At 52.5% G+C, this 16,907-nt stretch overlaps 2 protein-coding genes across 5 annotated transcripts in view; one reads left to right on the forward strand and one right to left on the reverse strand.

Moving 5' to 3' along the window:
* Window positions 1-16,907, reverse strand: part of LOC310632881 (uncharacterized protein) — a gene marked incomplete at its 5' end in the record, with an annotated part of 266,672 nt that overhangs the window by 233,167 nt on the left and 16,598 nt on the right. The window lies entirely within an intron of this gene.
* HDGFL2 (HDGF like 2) overlaps window positions 1-16,907 on the forward strand; it is a 41,674-nt gene that overhangs the window by 18,634 nt on the left and 6,133 nt on the right. The window contains exons 6-14 of one of the 4 annotated variants that reach the window (XR_014492647.1): window positions 1,045-1,116; window positions 3,583-3,745; window positions 4,937-5,015; window positions 5,259-5,541; window positions 6,331-6,428; window positions 9,387-9,457; window positions 10,070-10,281; window positions 15,587-15,624; window positions 16,670-16,740. Coding sequence is in view for 2 of the 4 variants with exons in the window: in XM_083363597.1 (XP_083219723.1) it covers window positions 1,045-1,116; window positions 3,583-3,745; window positions 4,937-5,015; window positions 5,259-5,541; window positions 6,331-6,428; window positions 9,387-9,457; window positions 16,670-16,740 (837 nt within the window). In the remaining 2 variants the exon portion in view is untranslated. Of the gene's footprint in view, window positions 1-1,044; window positions 1,117-3,582; window positions 3,746-4,936; window positions 5,016-5,258; window positions 5,542-6,330; window positions 6,429-9,386; window positions 9,458-10,069; window positions 10,282-15,586; window positions 15,625-16,667; window positions 16,741-16,907 lie in introns of all 4 variants that reach the window. The other 3 variants (XR_014492646.1, XM_083363598.1, XM_083363597.1) reach the window with 3 other exon arrangements.

Raw genomic sequence — 16,907 nt, forward strand, 5'->3', positions numbered from 1 at the left:
ATCCCCATCCAGCAGGTGGCTGCTGGCGGCCCACTTCTGCAGCCCCTCATGCGCATCGCCCCGCTGGGCCTCCATTTTGCCGGCAGAGGCCTTCACGAAAAGGCCTCTGCCGGCAAAATGGAGGCCGGGGGCGACGCCTGTGGGCGGCTGCAGAAGAAGCGGGCCGGCGGCAGCCACGCAGCTTCCTGCTAGACGGGGTTGTTGGTGCCACCGCCGCGAGGCGAAGTAGGTGTCGGAATATGGGAGACCTGGCTGCGGGGGCCTGAGGTAAGCGGATGCAGGGCCTGTGGGACAGCTTCACACAAACACACACACACCCTCTGCCCTAGCTTGATTTTTTACGCATGTGCCTCGCCCCACTTTGTGCAACCAGAGGGTAGGACGGAGTGGGCCGCATCTTAACTAGGGCTTATTTTAGGGAATAGGGCTTATGTTAGGCACATGTGTAAAAATGAAGCTAGGGCTTATTTTGGGGATAGGTCTTATTTTGGGGGGGAACACGGTGGTTCTCAACTTACAACCCTTCATTTCGTGACTATTCAAAGTTACTACGGCCCTGGAAAAAAGTGACCTACACCTCACATGTACAAGTGACTCAGCATCCCCACAGTTACGTGATCAGAATTTGGGCAGCTGGCATGTATTTAACGACGGTTGCTGTGTCCGTGTGTGTGTGTGTGTGTGTGTGTGTGTGTGTGTGTGTGATGTTATCACCTTTTACAACCATTCCAGCCGGCTTCCGACAAGCAGAATCAATCTTTTTTTTGGGGGGGGGAAACCAGATTGGCTTAAGGACCTCACGATTCCGCAATTGCTGCGAGCTGCTTAACAACCGTGACAAAATCGGGTGCAACAGGCTTAGCCCTTGCCTTGCTTAGCAACAGAAATCCTGGCCCCACTTTGCCGTCGTAAGTCGCGGGCTGCCTGCACGTTTGAAAGAGGGGACGCAGTCTCCTTTGCCCGTCCTTAATGTCTGGGAGGGGGAAAAAACACATTTAGGAACCGAGGGGGCTTCCATGTCATATTCCGTGTCTCCCGACGTAGGACTTCACTCCAGAGAAGAAACCGCCAGCTAGGGCTTCGCGACGGGCACCCGCCGGAGGATGGAAGAAAAAGGTAAGAGGATTTCTTCTTCTTCAGATCTCTTCCTTAGAGACGTTTTATCTATTATCTCTGGAGATCCGGGCTGGATTTAGAATCTGTGACTTTGTAACCCACATCAGAAACAAAACTCTGGGAGGAGTAACGCAAGCAGGGGTCGGAGTCAAGGGAGGCATCAGCCTGGAATCCCTACGTAGTCACAAGCGAACTAAGTCCAATCTTTTAATTCCATTGAGCCATATCTAACTCTTGCTATGTCTTCCTGAAAGTCAGACCTACCCTGAAAATAAGCCCTGACCCTGATATAAATCCTACCCCAAAAAATAAGGCCTAGTTTTGCGGCGAGGCGCACGCCTAAAAATCAAGCTGGTGTGGAGGGGTGGAGCTGCCCCACGCGTCCCGCACCCACTTACCATTGCATCCTGCCTCTCCTCGCCGGCCCGCTTCTTCTGCTGCGTCCCCCAGCCTGCATTTCGCAGTCGGGCCTTTCCGGAAGGCCGAGGGACGCCGCAGAAGCAGCGGGCCGGCTGAGCGGGACTGTCGTTGCTGGATGTGAGTGGAAAAGAACCTAACCACCACTCCCGACCCCCGAAAATAAGACCTGGTGCCTCTTTTTGGGGAAACACAGTAGCAGGCGCTAACGATGACCTGGGAAGATTCGCGTGGAAAGAGGTATTTTAGCAATAAATCAGTTTAATTGGACTTGTGGACCTGAACTTGGGTGCCTGGGGACACCCATCTGGCTGCTTAGCCTCCCACCCAATGTGTGGGTCTTGTGTTGGATGAAACCAAGGTTTCTTCAGGTTGCCAAGGGTGAGGAACATTGGCCTGGACAAGGTTCAGGTGTCTTTAGAATCCCCTAGGTCAGGAGTAGGCAACCTTGGCCCTTTTATTTTTTAATTTTAATTTTAATTTTAATCCCATTTATATCCCGCCCTTCTCCGAAGACTCAGGGCGGCTTACAATCTAAGCACAAATCAATGTGCTTAGCAATAGCCTTCATTCTATGTATATGCCTGCTTATTAGGGCTTTCGGGGGGGCCCCCAAGTGGCATTCATTATTACAAAGTCAGCTTATTGCCCCCAACTTCAACTCCCAGAATTCCTGAGCCACCATGGCTCAGCTTGGAAACCTCTCCCTTTCCCCTCAGCATGGCTGGCTCAGGAATTCTGGAAGTTGAAGTCCATGAGTCATAAAGCGGCCTAGGCCTAGGCCAGGGGTAGGCAACCTCGGCTCTTTTATGACTCATGGACTTCAACTCCCAGAATTCCTGAGCCAGCATGGCTCAGCTTGGAAACCTCTCCCTTTCCCCTCAGCATGGCTGGCTCAGGAATTCTGGGAGTTGAAGTCCACCAGTCATAAAAGGGCCAAGGTTGCCTACCCCTGATCTAGGTTCACCTCCAATAGCTTCAAATCTTCTTCAGGACATGGTTGGTTGCGCCTAGCACAGGCTCTCCTCAACTTACACCGGACCTACCTATTTATTGCATTCTAACAATAAAGCAGTTTAATTAGACCTTGATGTGTCGAATTGATCTTTCACATCTTAACTGAGACCTACGTTGTCTTTAGTATAGGCAGGGATCAACTTACAACCACATAAGGGATCGGGGCATTTCTCGTTAAGCGGTGTGTTTAAGGGCTGCAGCTGGTTGCCTTTTTTTTCCGCCATGGTCGTTAAGCGAAACATCCCAGGGCTTTCAAATTCCCCTGCTGGCCTCCCCATTGACTTTGATTGGTCGGAAGGCAGCCGGCAAGGTCACAAGTGAGGAACTCAGGAATCTGCAGCCGTTGTAAACTCATGCCGGGTACCAAGTGCCCGAATCAGGATCACAAGACTGTGGGGCTACTGTGAGAGCCACAAGTAATACAGGCGGTCCTCAACTTACAACCGTTCACTTAGCGCTCTTTCAAAGTGACAACAGGACTGAAAAGAAGCGGCACACGGCCGCTTTTCACACTTACGACCGTCGCGGCACCGCCACAGTCACGTGTTCAAAATTCGGACGCTTGGCAAATCCTCTTTGTGACGGTCGCAGCGTCCTGGGATCACGTGATCCCCTTTTGCGACCTTCCAAGGGGGGAAACCAGATTCGCTTAACAAGCTAAGGTAACAACCTCAGCGATCCACTTCACGGCTGTGGCCAGAAAGGCAAAATTCACTTAACCGCCGTCTCGCTTAGCAACAGAAACGTTGGGCTCCCTTGTGGTCGTAAGGCGAGGACTTCCTGTAAAGTTTGCAGATTCGGGGGCAACTCGCTTAGCGACCACCTAGCTTAGCGATGGAAATTCTGGTCCCAACTGTGGCCGTTGTAAGTCAAGGGCTGTCTGTACAGCAGTCGGCCGGGTCAGAGTTCCAGTTCTGCCTCTCTGGATCTGGGAAAGGTAGGCTTGGTTTTCGCGGGAATGGTTGCTGTGCGGGACGGAAGGAGCCTGACCCGTTGCCTCTGGCGTGCTAAGCGTGTTTTTTGTCTTGGCAGAAAATCGAGTCGGCCTCCGACTCGGAGAGCAAGGCAGACTCCGAGGAGGAGGAGGAGGAGGAGGACAACGACCGAGAGGGCAGCCGGGCCCCCACTCCCAAGTCCGACTCTGACTCCAACTCGGATGAATCCGTCAAGAAGCCCCCCCGCGGAAGGAAGGCAGGTAAGGAGCTCGGATTGGCTGCCGGAGCTGGGCGGATTGTGAGTAGTTTTTCTCTTGGGCAATGGTGCCTCTCCATTCCTCCCTCTTTTCCTTCCTTCCTTCCTTCCCTCCCTCCCTTCCTTCCTTCCTTCCCTCCCTCCCTTCCCTTTATTTTCCTTTCTTTCGTTCTATTCCTTCCTTCCTCCCTCCCTTTCCCCCTTCTTTCCTTTCATTCTTCCTTCCCTCATCCCTCCGTCCCTTCCTTCATTGTTTCCTTTCATTCTTTCTTTTCCTTCCTTCCCTTCCTCCCTGTCACCTTTCATTCCTTCCTTCCTCCCTTTCCCCCTACTTCCCTTTCATTCTTCTTTCCTTCCCTCATCCCTTTTTCCTTCCTTCCTTCCCTCCGTCCCTTCATTATTTCCTTTCATTCTTTTCCTTCTTTTCCTTCCTTCCCACTCTCCTTCCCTCTATTTTCCTTTCTTTCCTTCTGTTCCTTCCTTCCTCCCTTTCCCCCTACTTTCCTTTCATTCTTCCTTCCCTCATCCCTTCTTCCTTCCTCCCTTCCCTTCCTTCCATCCCTCTGTCCCTTTATTATTTCATTTCATTTCTTTTCCATCCTTCCCCCCTCCCTTCCCTTCCTTCCATCCGTCCCTTCATTATTTCCTTTCATTCTTTCTTTTCCTTCCTTCCTTCCTTCCTCCTTCCCTCCCTCCCTCCCTCCCTTTCATTCCCTTCCTTCCTCCCTTCTTTCCTTTCATTCTTCCTTCTCTCATCCTTTCTTCCCTCCATTCCTTCCTTCCTTATTTCTTTTCCTTCCTTCCCTTCCTCCCTTTCACCTTTCATTTCGTCCTTCCCTCCCTCCCTTTATTTTCCTTTCTTTCATTCTAGTTCCTCCTTCCCCCTACTTTCCTTTCATTCCTCTTTCCTTCCCTCATCCCTTTTTCCTTCCTTCCTCCCTCCCTTCCCTTCCTTCCATCCCTCCGTCCCATCATTATTTCCTTTCATTCTTCCTTTTCCTTCCTCCCTTTCCCCTTTCCTTCCTCCCTCCCTCCCTCCCCCCACCCCGGTCTCCATCTGAGACAAATCTTCTTCCACACCAGCCTTCTAGGGTGGGGTGAGGGGGGCAGGGGGTAACCTGGAGTCAGGAAAGCTGCACTTGAAGATGCCTCTTTCCAAACCAACCCCCTCCCTCCTTCCCTCCCTCCCTCCCAGCTGCCGAGAAGCCTCCGCCCAAGCCCCGGGGCCGGAAGCCTAAACTCGAGAGACTTCCCAGCAGCTCCAGCAGCGACAGGTGAGAGTCGGAGGCCTGGCGTGTCCGTCCCCCCTCCCTCCCTCCCCCCCCTCGGGTCTGGCCAGGAGCCCCGTCAGGACAGCACCTTCCATTGTCCCGGCAGGTTTTTTTGGGGGGTGGGTGGGTGGGTTTGCAAGCTAAGCTTCCAGGCCAGCAAACGGCCGACATTCTTTCCCCCCCCTTTCCACCCCCCCCCGCGCCTTGGACTCTTCCTCTCGCCTTTTCTCTCCGGCCCCCTGCCAGCAGCGACAGCGACGTGGACCGGATTAGCGAGTGGAAACGGCGGGACGAGGAGCGCCGGCGCGAGCTGGAGGAGAAGCGGAAGCGCGAGCAGGAGCAGGAGCTGCGCCGGCTGCGGGAGCAGGAGCGGGAGGAGAAGGAGCGGAAGCGGGAGAAGGCCGAGAAGGAGGAGGCGGAGGGGGCGGAGAGCGAGAGCAGCGCGGACAGCGAGGCCCCCAGGAGGAGCAAGAAGGGGCAGCACAAGGCAGCAGCCCCCTCTTCCTCGGACTCTGAGGCAGAGAAAGAGGTGAGCTAGAGGGGCGAGGGGTGGGGGCAGGGGGTCTGGGCCACGCTTTCCAGGGTCCTTTTCTTAGCCAGAGCTTCGGTTCTGGAGTCGCCGCAGCCCAAAAAATGGTTCTGGCAGGTTGTTGCTGCACATGCTTGTATTTTGAGAGCCAGTTTGGTGTAGCCAGTGAGTTCTAGTCCCGCCTTAGGCATTAAAGCCAGCTGGGTGACATTGGGCCAATCACCAGGAGACGGTGAGTTCTAGTCCCGCCTTAGGCATGAAAGCCAGCTGGGTGACATTGGGCCAATCACCAGGAGACGGTGAGTTCTAGTCCCGCCTTAGGCATGAAAGCCAACTGGGTGACTTTGGGCCAATCACCAGGAGACGGTGAGTTCTAGTCCAGCCTTAGGCTTGAAAGCCAGCTGGGTGACTTTGGGCCAATCACCAGGAGACAGTGAGTTCTAGTCCCACCTTAAGCATGAAATCTGGCTGGGTGACATTGGGCCAATCACCAGGAGACAGTTGAGTTCTAGTCCCGCCTTAAGCATGAAAGCCAGCTACAGTTGTTATTAAGATGGTGGTTATGTGAATCTGCCTTCCCCACTGACTTTGCTTGTCAGAAGGTTGCAAAAGGGGATCACATGACCGCCCCCCCGAGACCCAGCAACTGTCATAAATACGAACCGATTGCCAAGCATCTGAATTTTGATTATGTGACCACGGGGATGCTGCAACAGTCGTGTGAAAAACGGTCATAAGTCACTTTTTTCAGTGCCGTTGTAACCGATTCTTTTTCTTTTTCCCCCACAGGTAAAAAAAGTACCGAAAAAGCAGCCGTCCTCAGATCATTCAAAGAAATCAAGTCAAAAGGAGAAGCGAGGCCACGGAGACGAGAAGGCTCGGAACAAGTGAGGGTCCACATGGGGTTATTTAAGGTTGACACAGTTTTCCCCTTGAAATTCAGCTTAATTTTTGCTGGCGAGGAAGCAAAGGAAGTTTGTAAGCCCACAGGCCAGTTTCTCTGCAGCATTTTTATCTAATTGCGTCGTGTGTTTTTACATTCCTTCCATCAATGTGTGCATTTAGCACAGAGTTCCCCAACAAAAAGAGACTGCCAACTGTCCAGTTGGTGAATCCAGGAAAAGGAACTCCTGGAACATTACTTTATCTAATATAAAACTTTACTGAATAGATCATTTCGGCACAGAAGAAGCAAAACCAGATCTGGGTTTCCTTCACAAAAGCAGGTGTAGTTAATTCCCCCTTTTCCCTCCGGGCCGCGAACAGTCCAAAACATCCATCATTCTGTTTTGTTGATTTTGCTCAGTGTGTCCTTGAGATGACAGCAGTGTTGCATGGGGGCGGATGCTTGAATATCATTCCCCCCACTGCATTCCATCCACCCCTCTCCCTGTTATTGGCAAGCTGCAAGCAAAGGCAAAATATAGGTGAACGTGAGTTAGGGTCGGCACAGACCATGAAGTGGGGTGAAGGGGTGGGGTCTCTAACAATGCTCCAAGCTCTAAGCACATATGAGCGTTTATAAGCAGTATCCTGAATTACAGGAAGCAAGCTTCCTATAACCTTCTCAGCTCTCTACCACTCTCTCTATGGACCTTCCATCCTGAATCACGGGAAGCGAGTTTCCTATAACCTTCACAGCTGTCCTTACCACTCTGTATGGACCTTCCATCCTGAATCACAGGAAGCGAGCTTCCTATTAGCTTCTCAGCTGTCCTTACCACTCTGTATAGTCCTTCCATCCTGAATCATGGGAAGCGAGCTTCCTATAACCTTCACAGCTGTCCTTACCACTCTGTGTGGACCTTCCATCCTGAATCATGAGAAGTGAGTTTCTTATAATTTTCTCAGCTGTCCTCACCACTCTCTATGTGGACCTTCCATCCTGAATCATGGGAAGCGAGCTTCTTATAATCTTCTCAGCTGTGTGGACCTTCCATCCTGAATGACGGGAAGCGAGCTTCCTATAACCTTCTCAGCTGTCCTTATCACTCTGTATGGACCTTCCATCCTGAATCACAGGAAGCGAGCTTCCTATAACCTTCTCAGCTGTCCTTACCACTCTGTATGGACCTTCCATCCCGAATCACGGGAAGCAAGTTTCTTATAATCTTCTCACCACTCTCTGTGTGGACCTTCCATCCTGAATCATGGGAAGCGAGCTTCTTATAATCTTCTCAGCTGTTTGGACCTTCCATCCTGAATCATGGGAAGCGAGCTTCCTATAACCTTCTCAGCTCTCTTTACCACTTTCCGTATAGACCTTCCATCCTGAATCACAGGAAGCGAGCTTTGTATAACCTTCTTAGCTGTCCTTACCACTCTGTATGGACCTTCCATCCTGAATCACGGGAAGCAAGCTTCCTATAACCTTCTCAGCTCTCTACCACTCTCTGTGTGGACCTTCCATCCTGAATCACGGGAAGCGAGCTTCCTATAACCTTCTCAGCTGTCCTTATCACTCTGTATGGACCTTCCATCCTGAATCACAGGAAGCGAGCTTCCTATAAGCTCAGCTGTCCTTATCACTCTGTATGGACCTTCCATCCTGAATCACAGGAAGCGAGCTTCCTATAACCTTCTCAGCTGTCCTTATCACTCTGTATGGACCTTCCATCCTGAATCACAGGAAGCGAGCTTCCTATAAGCTCAGCTGTCCTTATCACTCTGTATGGACCTTCCATCCTGAATCACAGGAAGCGAGCTTCCTATAACCTTCTCAGCTCTATTTACCACTCTCTGTATGGACCTTCCATCCTGAATCACGGGAAGAGAGTTTATTATAATCTCAGCTGTCCTCACCACTCTCTGTGTGGACCTTCCATCCTGAATCACGGGAAGCGAGCTTCCTATAACCTTCTCAGCTGTCCTTACCACTCTGTATGGATCTTCTATCTGAGGCTTTGCTACCACCAAACCGGACAGTGATGCAGTTTGTTAAGACACTCTCCATCCTTCCTCTATCTGAAGTGGCTGGGACAGAAGGAGAAAGAGGTGGTCTCCTTATCCGACACAAGAAATGCAGACGCTGCTTTGCACGCTTCACTAAAGATAACATATGAAGGGACCGTCAGATTGTTAGTTATCCGCACTCCCAGGTACTTAAATTGGGACCACTATTTCTGTGTTTTAGCAAGGGGGGGGGTTTCTTAAGTGAGTCGTGCTCAATTTTATGACTTTTTTGGCCGTGGTTGTTAAGCGAATCCCTGCAGTCGTTAGGCGAATCTGGCTTCCCCCCCCCCCCCCCCCCGTTGACTTTGCTTGTCAGAAGCCGGCTAGGAGGGTTGCAAATGGCAATCCCCTGAACGTGTGAACGTCATAAATCCATGCCGGTTTGCCAAGCAGCCAGATTGTGATTCCGTGACCACAGAGCGGCAGCGTCGGTTACAACTGCAAGGACTGCTTCGAAGTCCCTTTTTTCCCCGGGCCGTCGCAACATTAAACGTCCAGTGAACTAGCGGTTGCAACCTGAGGACTACTCACGCAATGTTGCTTGCAGCTTGGAAGGTTTTATTTCTTTTATTAAATTTAAAATATTCTTGGGTTTCGAGGCCTTTCTGTCCTTCCAAATAGGTCCAGTGAACTGGCGTGAGTTCAGTCCCTCCTCATCTGTCTCTTTGACGCCCCTGGGAATTTGAGGCAGCTGATTGGCAGTTCTGCCCAGAGACCTCGGTTAGCCGTCCAATGGAAAGAAGAGAGGCATCTTTGGAACCCAGGGCTAAAGAGTCCGTCTAGGAGCCGGCCACTTTTCTTCAGCTGCAGAGGAGGCTCGGTCTGATCTGGGATGCCAGTTCGTCCCCCTTCCTTCCTTTGACGCTTCCCTCCTGCCGTTTTCTCCCCCATAGGTCTCTGAAAGCCGAACGAGGCAGGAAGAAACCCGATCTGCTGTCAGAAAGAAAATTGGAGAAGAAAAAAGGTAAAAAAAAATGGCAGGGGGGGGACCTTTGGGTGACCTTGAGTATCATTTACTTGCATGTTGGGGGGTCTTGGTTGACGGCAGCCTTAGTATCCATGTTGACAGAGGTTGGGCTTTTAACAGAATAATGTCATGGTTCCAACAGATGAAACTCTTCAAAGAACGTGGAGGCATTGTTTTCCTTGAAAGAATCTTTATTTGAGTAAAATAGCATTGGCATGAGCATAGCTGAAGCCAAAATCTGCGGCTAACATCGGATGTTCTTGCTTTGACAAATAACGAGTGGGAAGGGACCTTGGAGGTCTTCTAGTCCAACCCCCTGCAGGAAACCCCAGATAAGGGATCGTCTAGTCTCTTCTTAAAAACCTCCAGTGTTGGAGCATTCACAACTTTTGCAGGCAGGTAGTTCCGCTGATTAATTTTTCTCGCTGTCAGGAAGTTTCCCCTTAATTCCAGGTTGCTGATCTCCTTGATTAGTTTCCATCCGTTGCTTCTTGTCCTGACTTCTGATGCTTGGGAAAATAGATTGACACCCCCCCTCTTCTTTGTGGCAGCCCTCCCCCCTCAAATACTGGAATATTACTATTGTTTCACTGTTCAAAGTAATTTCAGTCTTTCCACACGTTGGGAAAAACTTGTGTTGTGGATTGTCGGCTGTCAACAGCACAGGAGCCCTCATTTGCCACAAAAAGGGAAATTTGAGAATTGCCTGCAATGCTGCCCAGCCAGTTTGGGCTCCAGTGGCTCTCAACTGGATCTTTCCATTTGAGGTCATCAAGTCTAACCCTTGTTCAGGGCGGGAATCCAATTTAAAGCTGCTCCCTCCAGCTGTTCTGAACCAGCCCTCTTCTAACAAACCCCTTATCAGAAAGAAGAGACTGGAGAGCGTCCAAGGCTAAAAGGCTTCTGCCAAGATTTAATTACGCAGTTAACAAAAACACAAGAGCTTGTCTTCTCAAGCGGAAAAAGTTGCTTTCAGCAACCAGCCCCTCCCCAAACACTTCTTTTATAGAGAGCTCAGGGCGTGGTCTCCCTGTGCCTCCTCCCGAGGAGTCCCATAGTCTTTCTTTGTTTGTCCCTGCTCGTCTGCCTCCTGCGTCGGGCGTCCTTGAACAGGGCCAGCTGTGGGTCATCATCCTCCGCACTCTCGGGCTCACACAGCTGAGAAGAGGTCCCCGGCTGAGGACTCTGCAAAGCCTCCAAATCATCATCAGCCGGTTCGTTTCCCTCCTCCCCCACATCTGAGTCCTCCGATACATCGGACCCGGCTGTCGGACCCACAGGCTGGCCCTGAGTCACAACACTATCCCGCACCGCAGGGCCCTTCCCCCGGGTCTGCCGATCCGGATGCGGTCGGGATGGGAACTGTTCGTGAAAAGCAGTCACCAACGCAGGGGCATGAACGGCGGTCGCGTCTTCCCATGTGAAGTCCTCCGGCCCGTACCCTTTCCACTCGATCAGGTACTGGAAGCGACCTTTCAGCCAGCGGGAATCCCTGATGCTGGCGACCTCGTACTCGGGGGTGCTGCCTCCATCACGAGTTCCTGATGGGGGAGGTTCCGCTTGGCGAAGTGGACAGGCCGGTTGTTCGGGGACCAACAAGGACCGATGGAAGACGGGGTGCACGCGCAGGGAACGTGGCAGAGTTAAACGATAGGCGACCGGGTTGATGACGGCCTCGACTGGGAACGGTCCAAGGTAACGGTGGTCCAGCTTCCTCGCCGGCCGAGTGGATGGTAGGTTCCTGGTGGACAGCCAGACCCGATCCCCCACCGATAGTGGAGGCGTATCCCTTCTCGACCGATCGGCGAACCTCTTGTAGTCGGCCTTGGCCTTCTCCAGCTGCCGTCGCACCAACCGATGGATCGCCTGTAACTCCGCCATGAATTCGTTCGCTGCCGGCTCCGGTGAGTCCACGGGAGAAAGAGGGAAGAACCTGGGGTGATAACCCACGTTGGCCAAGAACGGTGTCATCTGCGTGGAGGTGTGTTGCGAGTTATTAAAGGCAAACTCGGCTATGGCCAAATAGTCCACCCAGTTGTCCTGCTGCAGGTTAACATAGCAGCGCAGATACTGCTCTAAGATGCCGATGACCTTCTCGGTACCCCCGTCGGTCTGAGGATGATGCGCGGACGAGAGGCAAACCTTAATGTCCAACGCCCGCATCAACTCCTGCCAGAAGCGGGCTGTAAACTGGGCCCCCCTATCGGAGACGACCCTATCGGGAAGGCCGTGCAGCCGGAACACCTGTTGGATGAACATGCGACTAGTGGCGCGAGCTGACGGTAAGCCGCGACAGGGGATGAAGTGCGCCATCTTGGTCAACATGTCCACCACCACAAACACTGTCGTGAAGCCGGAGGATGGGGGTAGATCCGTCAGAAAGTCCATGGACACAGCCCCCCAGGGTCTCTTGGGCGTTGGCAAAGGCTGCAGTAAACCAGGCGGGGCCCCTGTCGCTGACTTGGCCTGCCTGCATGGGACGCAGGAGGTGACATAAGACTGGACATCGTGTCGGACTCGGGGCCACCAGAAAGTACGGGAGACCAGGTTCAGAGTCTTGAACAGGCCAAAATGCCCCGCAGCCGGGTTATCATGACATTGGCTGAGGACGAGTCCCCTGAGTGGCCCTCCTGGAACATAGAGCCGGTCACGATAATACAGGAGTCCATCCGTGACCGACCAAGGCGAATCTGGCCCCACCTCTTCCTTCCGCTGAGCCACCCACGCCTCCTGCTGCTGCGCCTCCCGGATCCGAGCCCGTATATCCACCGGCTCCCGTACCGCAGCAAAAGACTCGACGGGGATCACTGTCCTGGGCGGAAGCTTGTCTTCCACTCGGGTGTACTCGGGCTTCCTGGACAGAGCATCCGCTCTCTGGTTGTGCCCGCTTGGTATGTACCGCACCCGGAAGTCAAACCTCGCAAAGAAGAGGGACCACCGGATCTGGCGTTGGTTCAAATTCCGAGCGGTCTGCAGGCTTTCCAGATTCTTGTGGTCCGTCCGGACCTCGATTTGATGCCGCGCCCCCTCCAGATGATGCCTCCAAGCCTCGAACGCCGCCTTGATGGCCAGCAGCTCCTTCTCCCAGATGGTATAGTTGCGCTCCGAGGGATTCAATTTCCGAGAGTGATACGCGCAAGGGAAAAGGGTACCGTTGGGCGTCGCTGCCTGGAGTAACACGGCCCCAATGGCAATGTCGGAGGCGTCCGCCTCCACGACAAACGGCCGTTGCGGGTCAGGATGCTTCAAGATGGGCTCCTTCATGAAGGCGTCCTTCAAAGCTTGGAACGCCTGTTGTTCGGGGGCGTTCCACTGGAACCGAGTCTTCTTCTGCAGGAGCCGGGTGAGGGGGGCTGTCAAGGCAGCAAAGCCAGGGATGAATGTCCGATAGTAGTTGGCAAATCCAAGAAGTCGCTGAACATCCTTCACGCGACGCGGGGGTTGCCAACTCTGCAACGACTCAACTTTACTTGGATCCATGGCGATGCCCTCAGGAGAAATGCGGTGGCCCAAGAAATCAATGGTCACCTGGTAGAACTGGCACTTCTCCAACTTGGCAAACAGCCGATGTTTCCGGAGGCGCTGCAGGACCTGACGGAGATGCTGATGATGCGCTTCACGCGACGGGGAGTAAATCAGGATGTCGTCCAGGTAAATCACAACAAACTGGTCCAACAGATCCCGAAAGATGTCATTCATAAAATGCTGAAACACAGCGGGGGCGTTGGTCAGGCCAAACGGCATCACCGTGTACTCGAAATGTCCATAGCGAGTACCAAACGCTGTCTTCCACTCATCACCCGGCCGAACCCTGACGAGGTTGTAAGCTCCACGCAGGTCCAGTTTCGTGAAGATCTTAGCCTCCCGGAGTCGGTCCAAGAGCTCGGGGATGAGGGGCAGCGGATAGCGGTTACGCACCGTGATAGCGTTGAGTTTCCGGTAGTCACAGCAAAGCCGTAACTCGCCCGACTTCTTTTTGACGAAGAGCACGGGCGCAGACACTGGCGAGGACGAGGGCCGGATGAATCCACGAGCCAAGTTCTTTGTCAGGAAGTCCCGCAATGCAGCCAACTCGGGCTCCGACATGGAGTACAAACGCCCCACTGGGAGAGGCGCATCAGGGACTAGGTCAATGGAGCAGTCGTAGGGCCTGTGCGGGGGTAATTGGTCCGCCTCTGACTCGCTGAACACGTCAGCAAAGTCGGACAGTACGGGAGGCAAGGAAACCCCTGAGGAACCCTCCACCTGGCCGGCACAGATATGGCGGGTGTGGTCCACGCACTGCAAACTTGGGAAGGTGACCAAGTTCTGAGACCAATAGATCTGTGGATCATGCGCCCGGAGCCACGCCAGTCCCAAGACCACGGGGAAGTGCAGATCCGAAGTGACGTAAAACTGAATGGCCTCCACATGGGTACTGATGGCCATACACACGGGTTGCGTGGCGGCCGTGATAGGCCCGGACAGGAGCACTCGACCATCGATGGTCTCCACAAGCATGGGCGGATCCACCGGACACTGGGGAACAGCCCATTTGGCCACAAAGGCCGAATCCATAAAGTTAGTGGTAGCCCCAGAGTCAATTAAGGCATGGACCGGAATCCCCTCTGGCTTGCCAGGAAGGATCAGTCGTGCCTCCAAAATCAAATGCCGTGGAGGTTCACAGGCACCGTCGGAACGGCGTCGCTCGGCGTGATCGTTGTGGGTCGCCCGATCTTTCACACCGTCTAGATCGGGCTCGGGCCGTTTCCCGATAGCAAAGCAGGGGACTTTCTCGGGGCAGGCTTGGTCACTGACGCCCGCTGACGCTTCTTCGGGCAAGAAGCAGCCAAATGTCCAGGGTCCCCACAGTAAAAACACAACCCCTCCGATCGTCGTCTGTCCATTTCCGTCACCGATAGACGGGACCTGGCGGCACCCAGCTCCATTGGCTCCTCCCTCTGGACTGGGGGCTCACGCACAACAGGGGCGGCAGGGGTCTGTGGGGTGGCACGGCGACTCTTACGCTGCTGCAGCCGGGCATCGATCCGCAGACAAAGATGGATCAGCCCATTCAGGTCTGAGGGAATGTCCACGCGGGCCAGCTCATCCAACATCTCCTCTGACAAGCCATCCTGAAAGGCATCCACGAGCGCAGCCTCATTCCAGGCGGAATCCTGGCTAAGCAGCCGGAAATCGCTGATATAGGCCTGTAGGGGGCGCTGACCCTGCCTCAAAGCTTTCAGACGTCGGGTGGCGGTCTGCGCCTTAATCGGGTCCTCGTACATGAGGCGCATATGGTCACAAAACCCCCCAAAGTTATCCAACAAAGGGCTAGGCTGTGCCAACAGAGGCGTGCCCCATCGAGCTGCATCTCCCGACAGAAGGCTCAACACGAATCCCACCTTATCTCGGTCAGTGGGGAAATCAGCTGCTCTCACGCTGATATAAAGCTGGCATTGTCCCAGGAAGGCAGGAAACAGTTCTGGTTTACCAGCAAATTTATCCGGCATAGCTATCTGACATTTCCTCCTGGGTGGGGGGGCAGCATGTACCTGAGCCTGCAGTTGTGCCACCTGAGTGGCCAGCAAGGTGAGTTGCTGGTTGAGCTGGGCATTCTCGGCAAGAAGCTGCTCCATCGTAGTATTAAGGGGTGGGTGGCTGAAAGCAAACTGTTCTGAACCAGCCCTCTTCTAACAAACCCCTTATCAGAAAGAAGAGACTGGAGAGCGTCCAAGGCTAAAAGGCTTCTGCCAAGATTTAATTACGCAGTTAACAAAAACACAAGAGCTTGTCTTCTCAAGCGGAAAAAGTTGCTTTCAGCAACCAGCCCCTCCCCAAACACTTCTTTTATAGAGAGCTCAGGGCGTGGTCTCCCTGTGCCTCCTCCCGAGGAGTCCCATAGTCTTTCTTTGTTTGTCCCTGCTCGTCTGCCTCCTGCGTCGGGCGTCCTTGAACAGGGCCAGCTGTGGGTCATCATCCTCCGCACTCTCGGGCTCACACAGCTGAGAAGAGGTCCCCGGCTGAGGACTCTGCAAAGCCTCCAAATCATCATCAGCCGGTTCGTTTCCCTCCTCCCCCACATCTGAGTCCTCCGATACATCGGACCCGGCTGTCGGACCCACAGGCTGGCCCTGAGTCACAACACCAGCCTCTGACTGAACTCTCTTGACAAAGGGGAGATCGTAAGAGTCCTTCTACTGTTGAGCTTTGTTTGCTGAATGCCTGCCTACCTTGCAAGGGGGTGGTTCAAGGAGTCAAATCAGAAGAGCCAGGACCCCTTTGATTGGCTGGACCTAGAGCAGATATATGCCTAGCCAGGGGTCTTCAACCTTGCCCTTTTTATGAGTTGTGGACTTCAACTCCCAGAATTCCTCAGCCAGCGTTCAATTCTGGGAGTTGAAGTCCACAACTCATAAAAGGGCTAAGCTTGAAGCTCCCTGCTCTAATTAAATCAACTACAGGTGTATAACTATTGTACATTTTACTATTTTAGCTATTAAATTTAATATCCTAATACACACACACACACACATGCACATATAAATTTTTTACTAAGAACACTAAAATCTAATACAAACTAAAGTTAAAGGAAGAGAAGGGACAGAAAAAAAAATTAAAAAGTTCCAGAAAAAAGAAACAAGAAAAAAAAACTAGAAGAAAAAGAAATAAAGAGAAAGTAAATATATAAAGTGACTTCCAACCTTCATCATAAGTATAAATAAATGTATTAACTCTTCACCCCCTTCAAAGTTACAAACATTTTGTCTCTTCTTCCCGTATCATCTATATCTATAGAAAAATCCATCAAACATTTTACCTTTTCGGTCCTGGTGTTAGCCGAAAGTCCGTGAAAGGTAGCCAGAAGTAACAACGTATTTTAACATTGATCAGATAAACCAAATAGAAATAGTTATTTTTTACTGCAGGTTCTTACATCCTCATCTACTCCGGATTAAATTCCCTTTTTTTTTCCTTCATAGTAGCGGGAGAGTTGTTTTAGTATATATCGGGGGTCTTCAACCTTGGCCCTTTTATGACTTGTGGACTTCAACTCCCAGAATTCCTCAGCTAGCATCCCTGGCTGAGGAATTCTGGGAGTTGAAGTCCACAAGCCATAAAAGGGCCAAGGTTGAAGACCCCTGGGCTAGCCAATAAATGCCCTTGCTGTGGGGATCCACGAGGCTAGTGGGGCAGACTTTTAAAAAAAAACCGTTCCTCCCACTGCAGAACCAACGGTGGAAGAGAAGCTTCAGAAATTGCACAGCGAGATCAAGTTTGCCCTCAAAGTGGACAATCCGGTAAGCTATTTGGAGACAGTTTGGTCTAGTGGTTAAGTTACCAGGCTAGAAACCAGGAGTTGGTGAGTTCTAGTCTGGCCTTAAGCATGAAAGCTGCCTCGGTGACTTTGGGCCAATCCCCAGGAGTCAGTGAGTTCTAGTCCCGCCTTAGGCATCAATGGTAGCTG

The sequence above is a fragment of the Vipera ursinii genome (genome assembly GCF_947247035.1).
Source record: "Vipera ursinii genome assembly, chromosome: 1".
Taxonomy (NCBI): Eukaryota; Metazoa; Chordata; class Lepidosauria; order Squamata; family Viperidae; genus Vipera; species Vipera ursinii.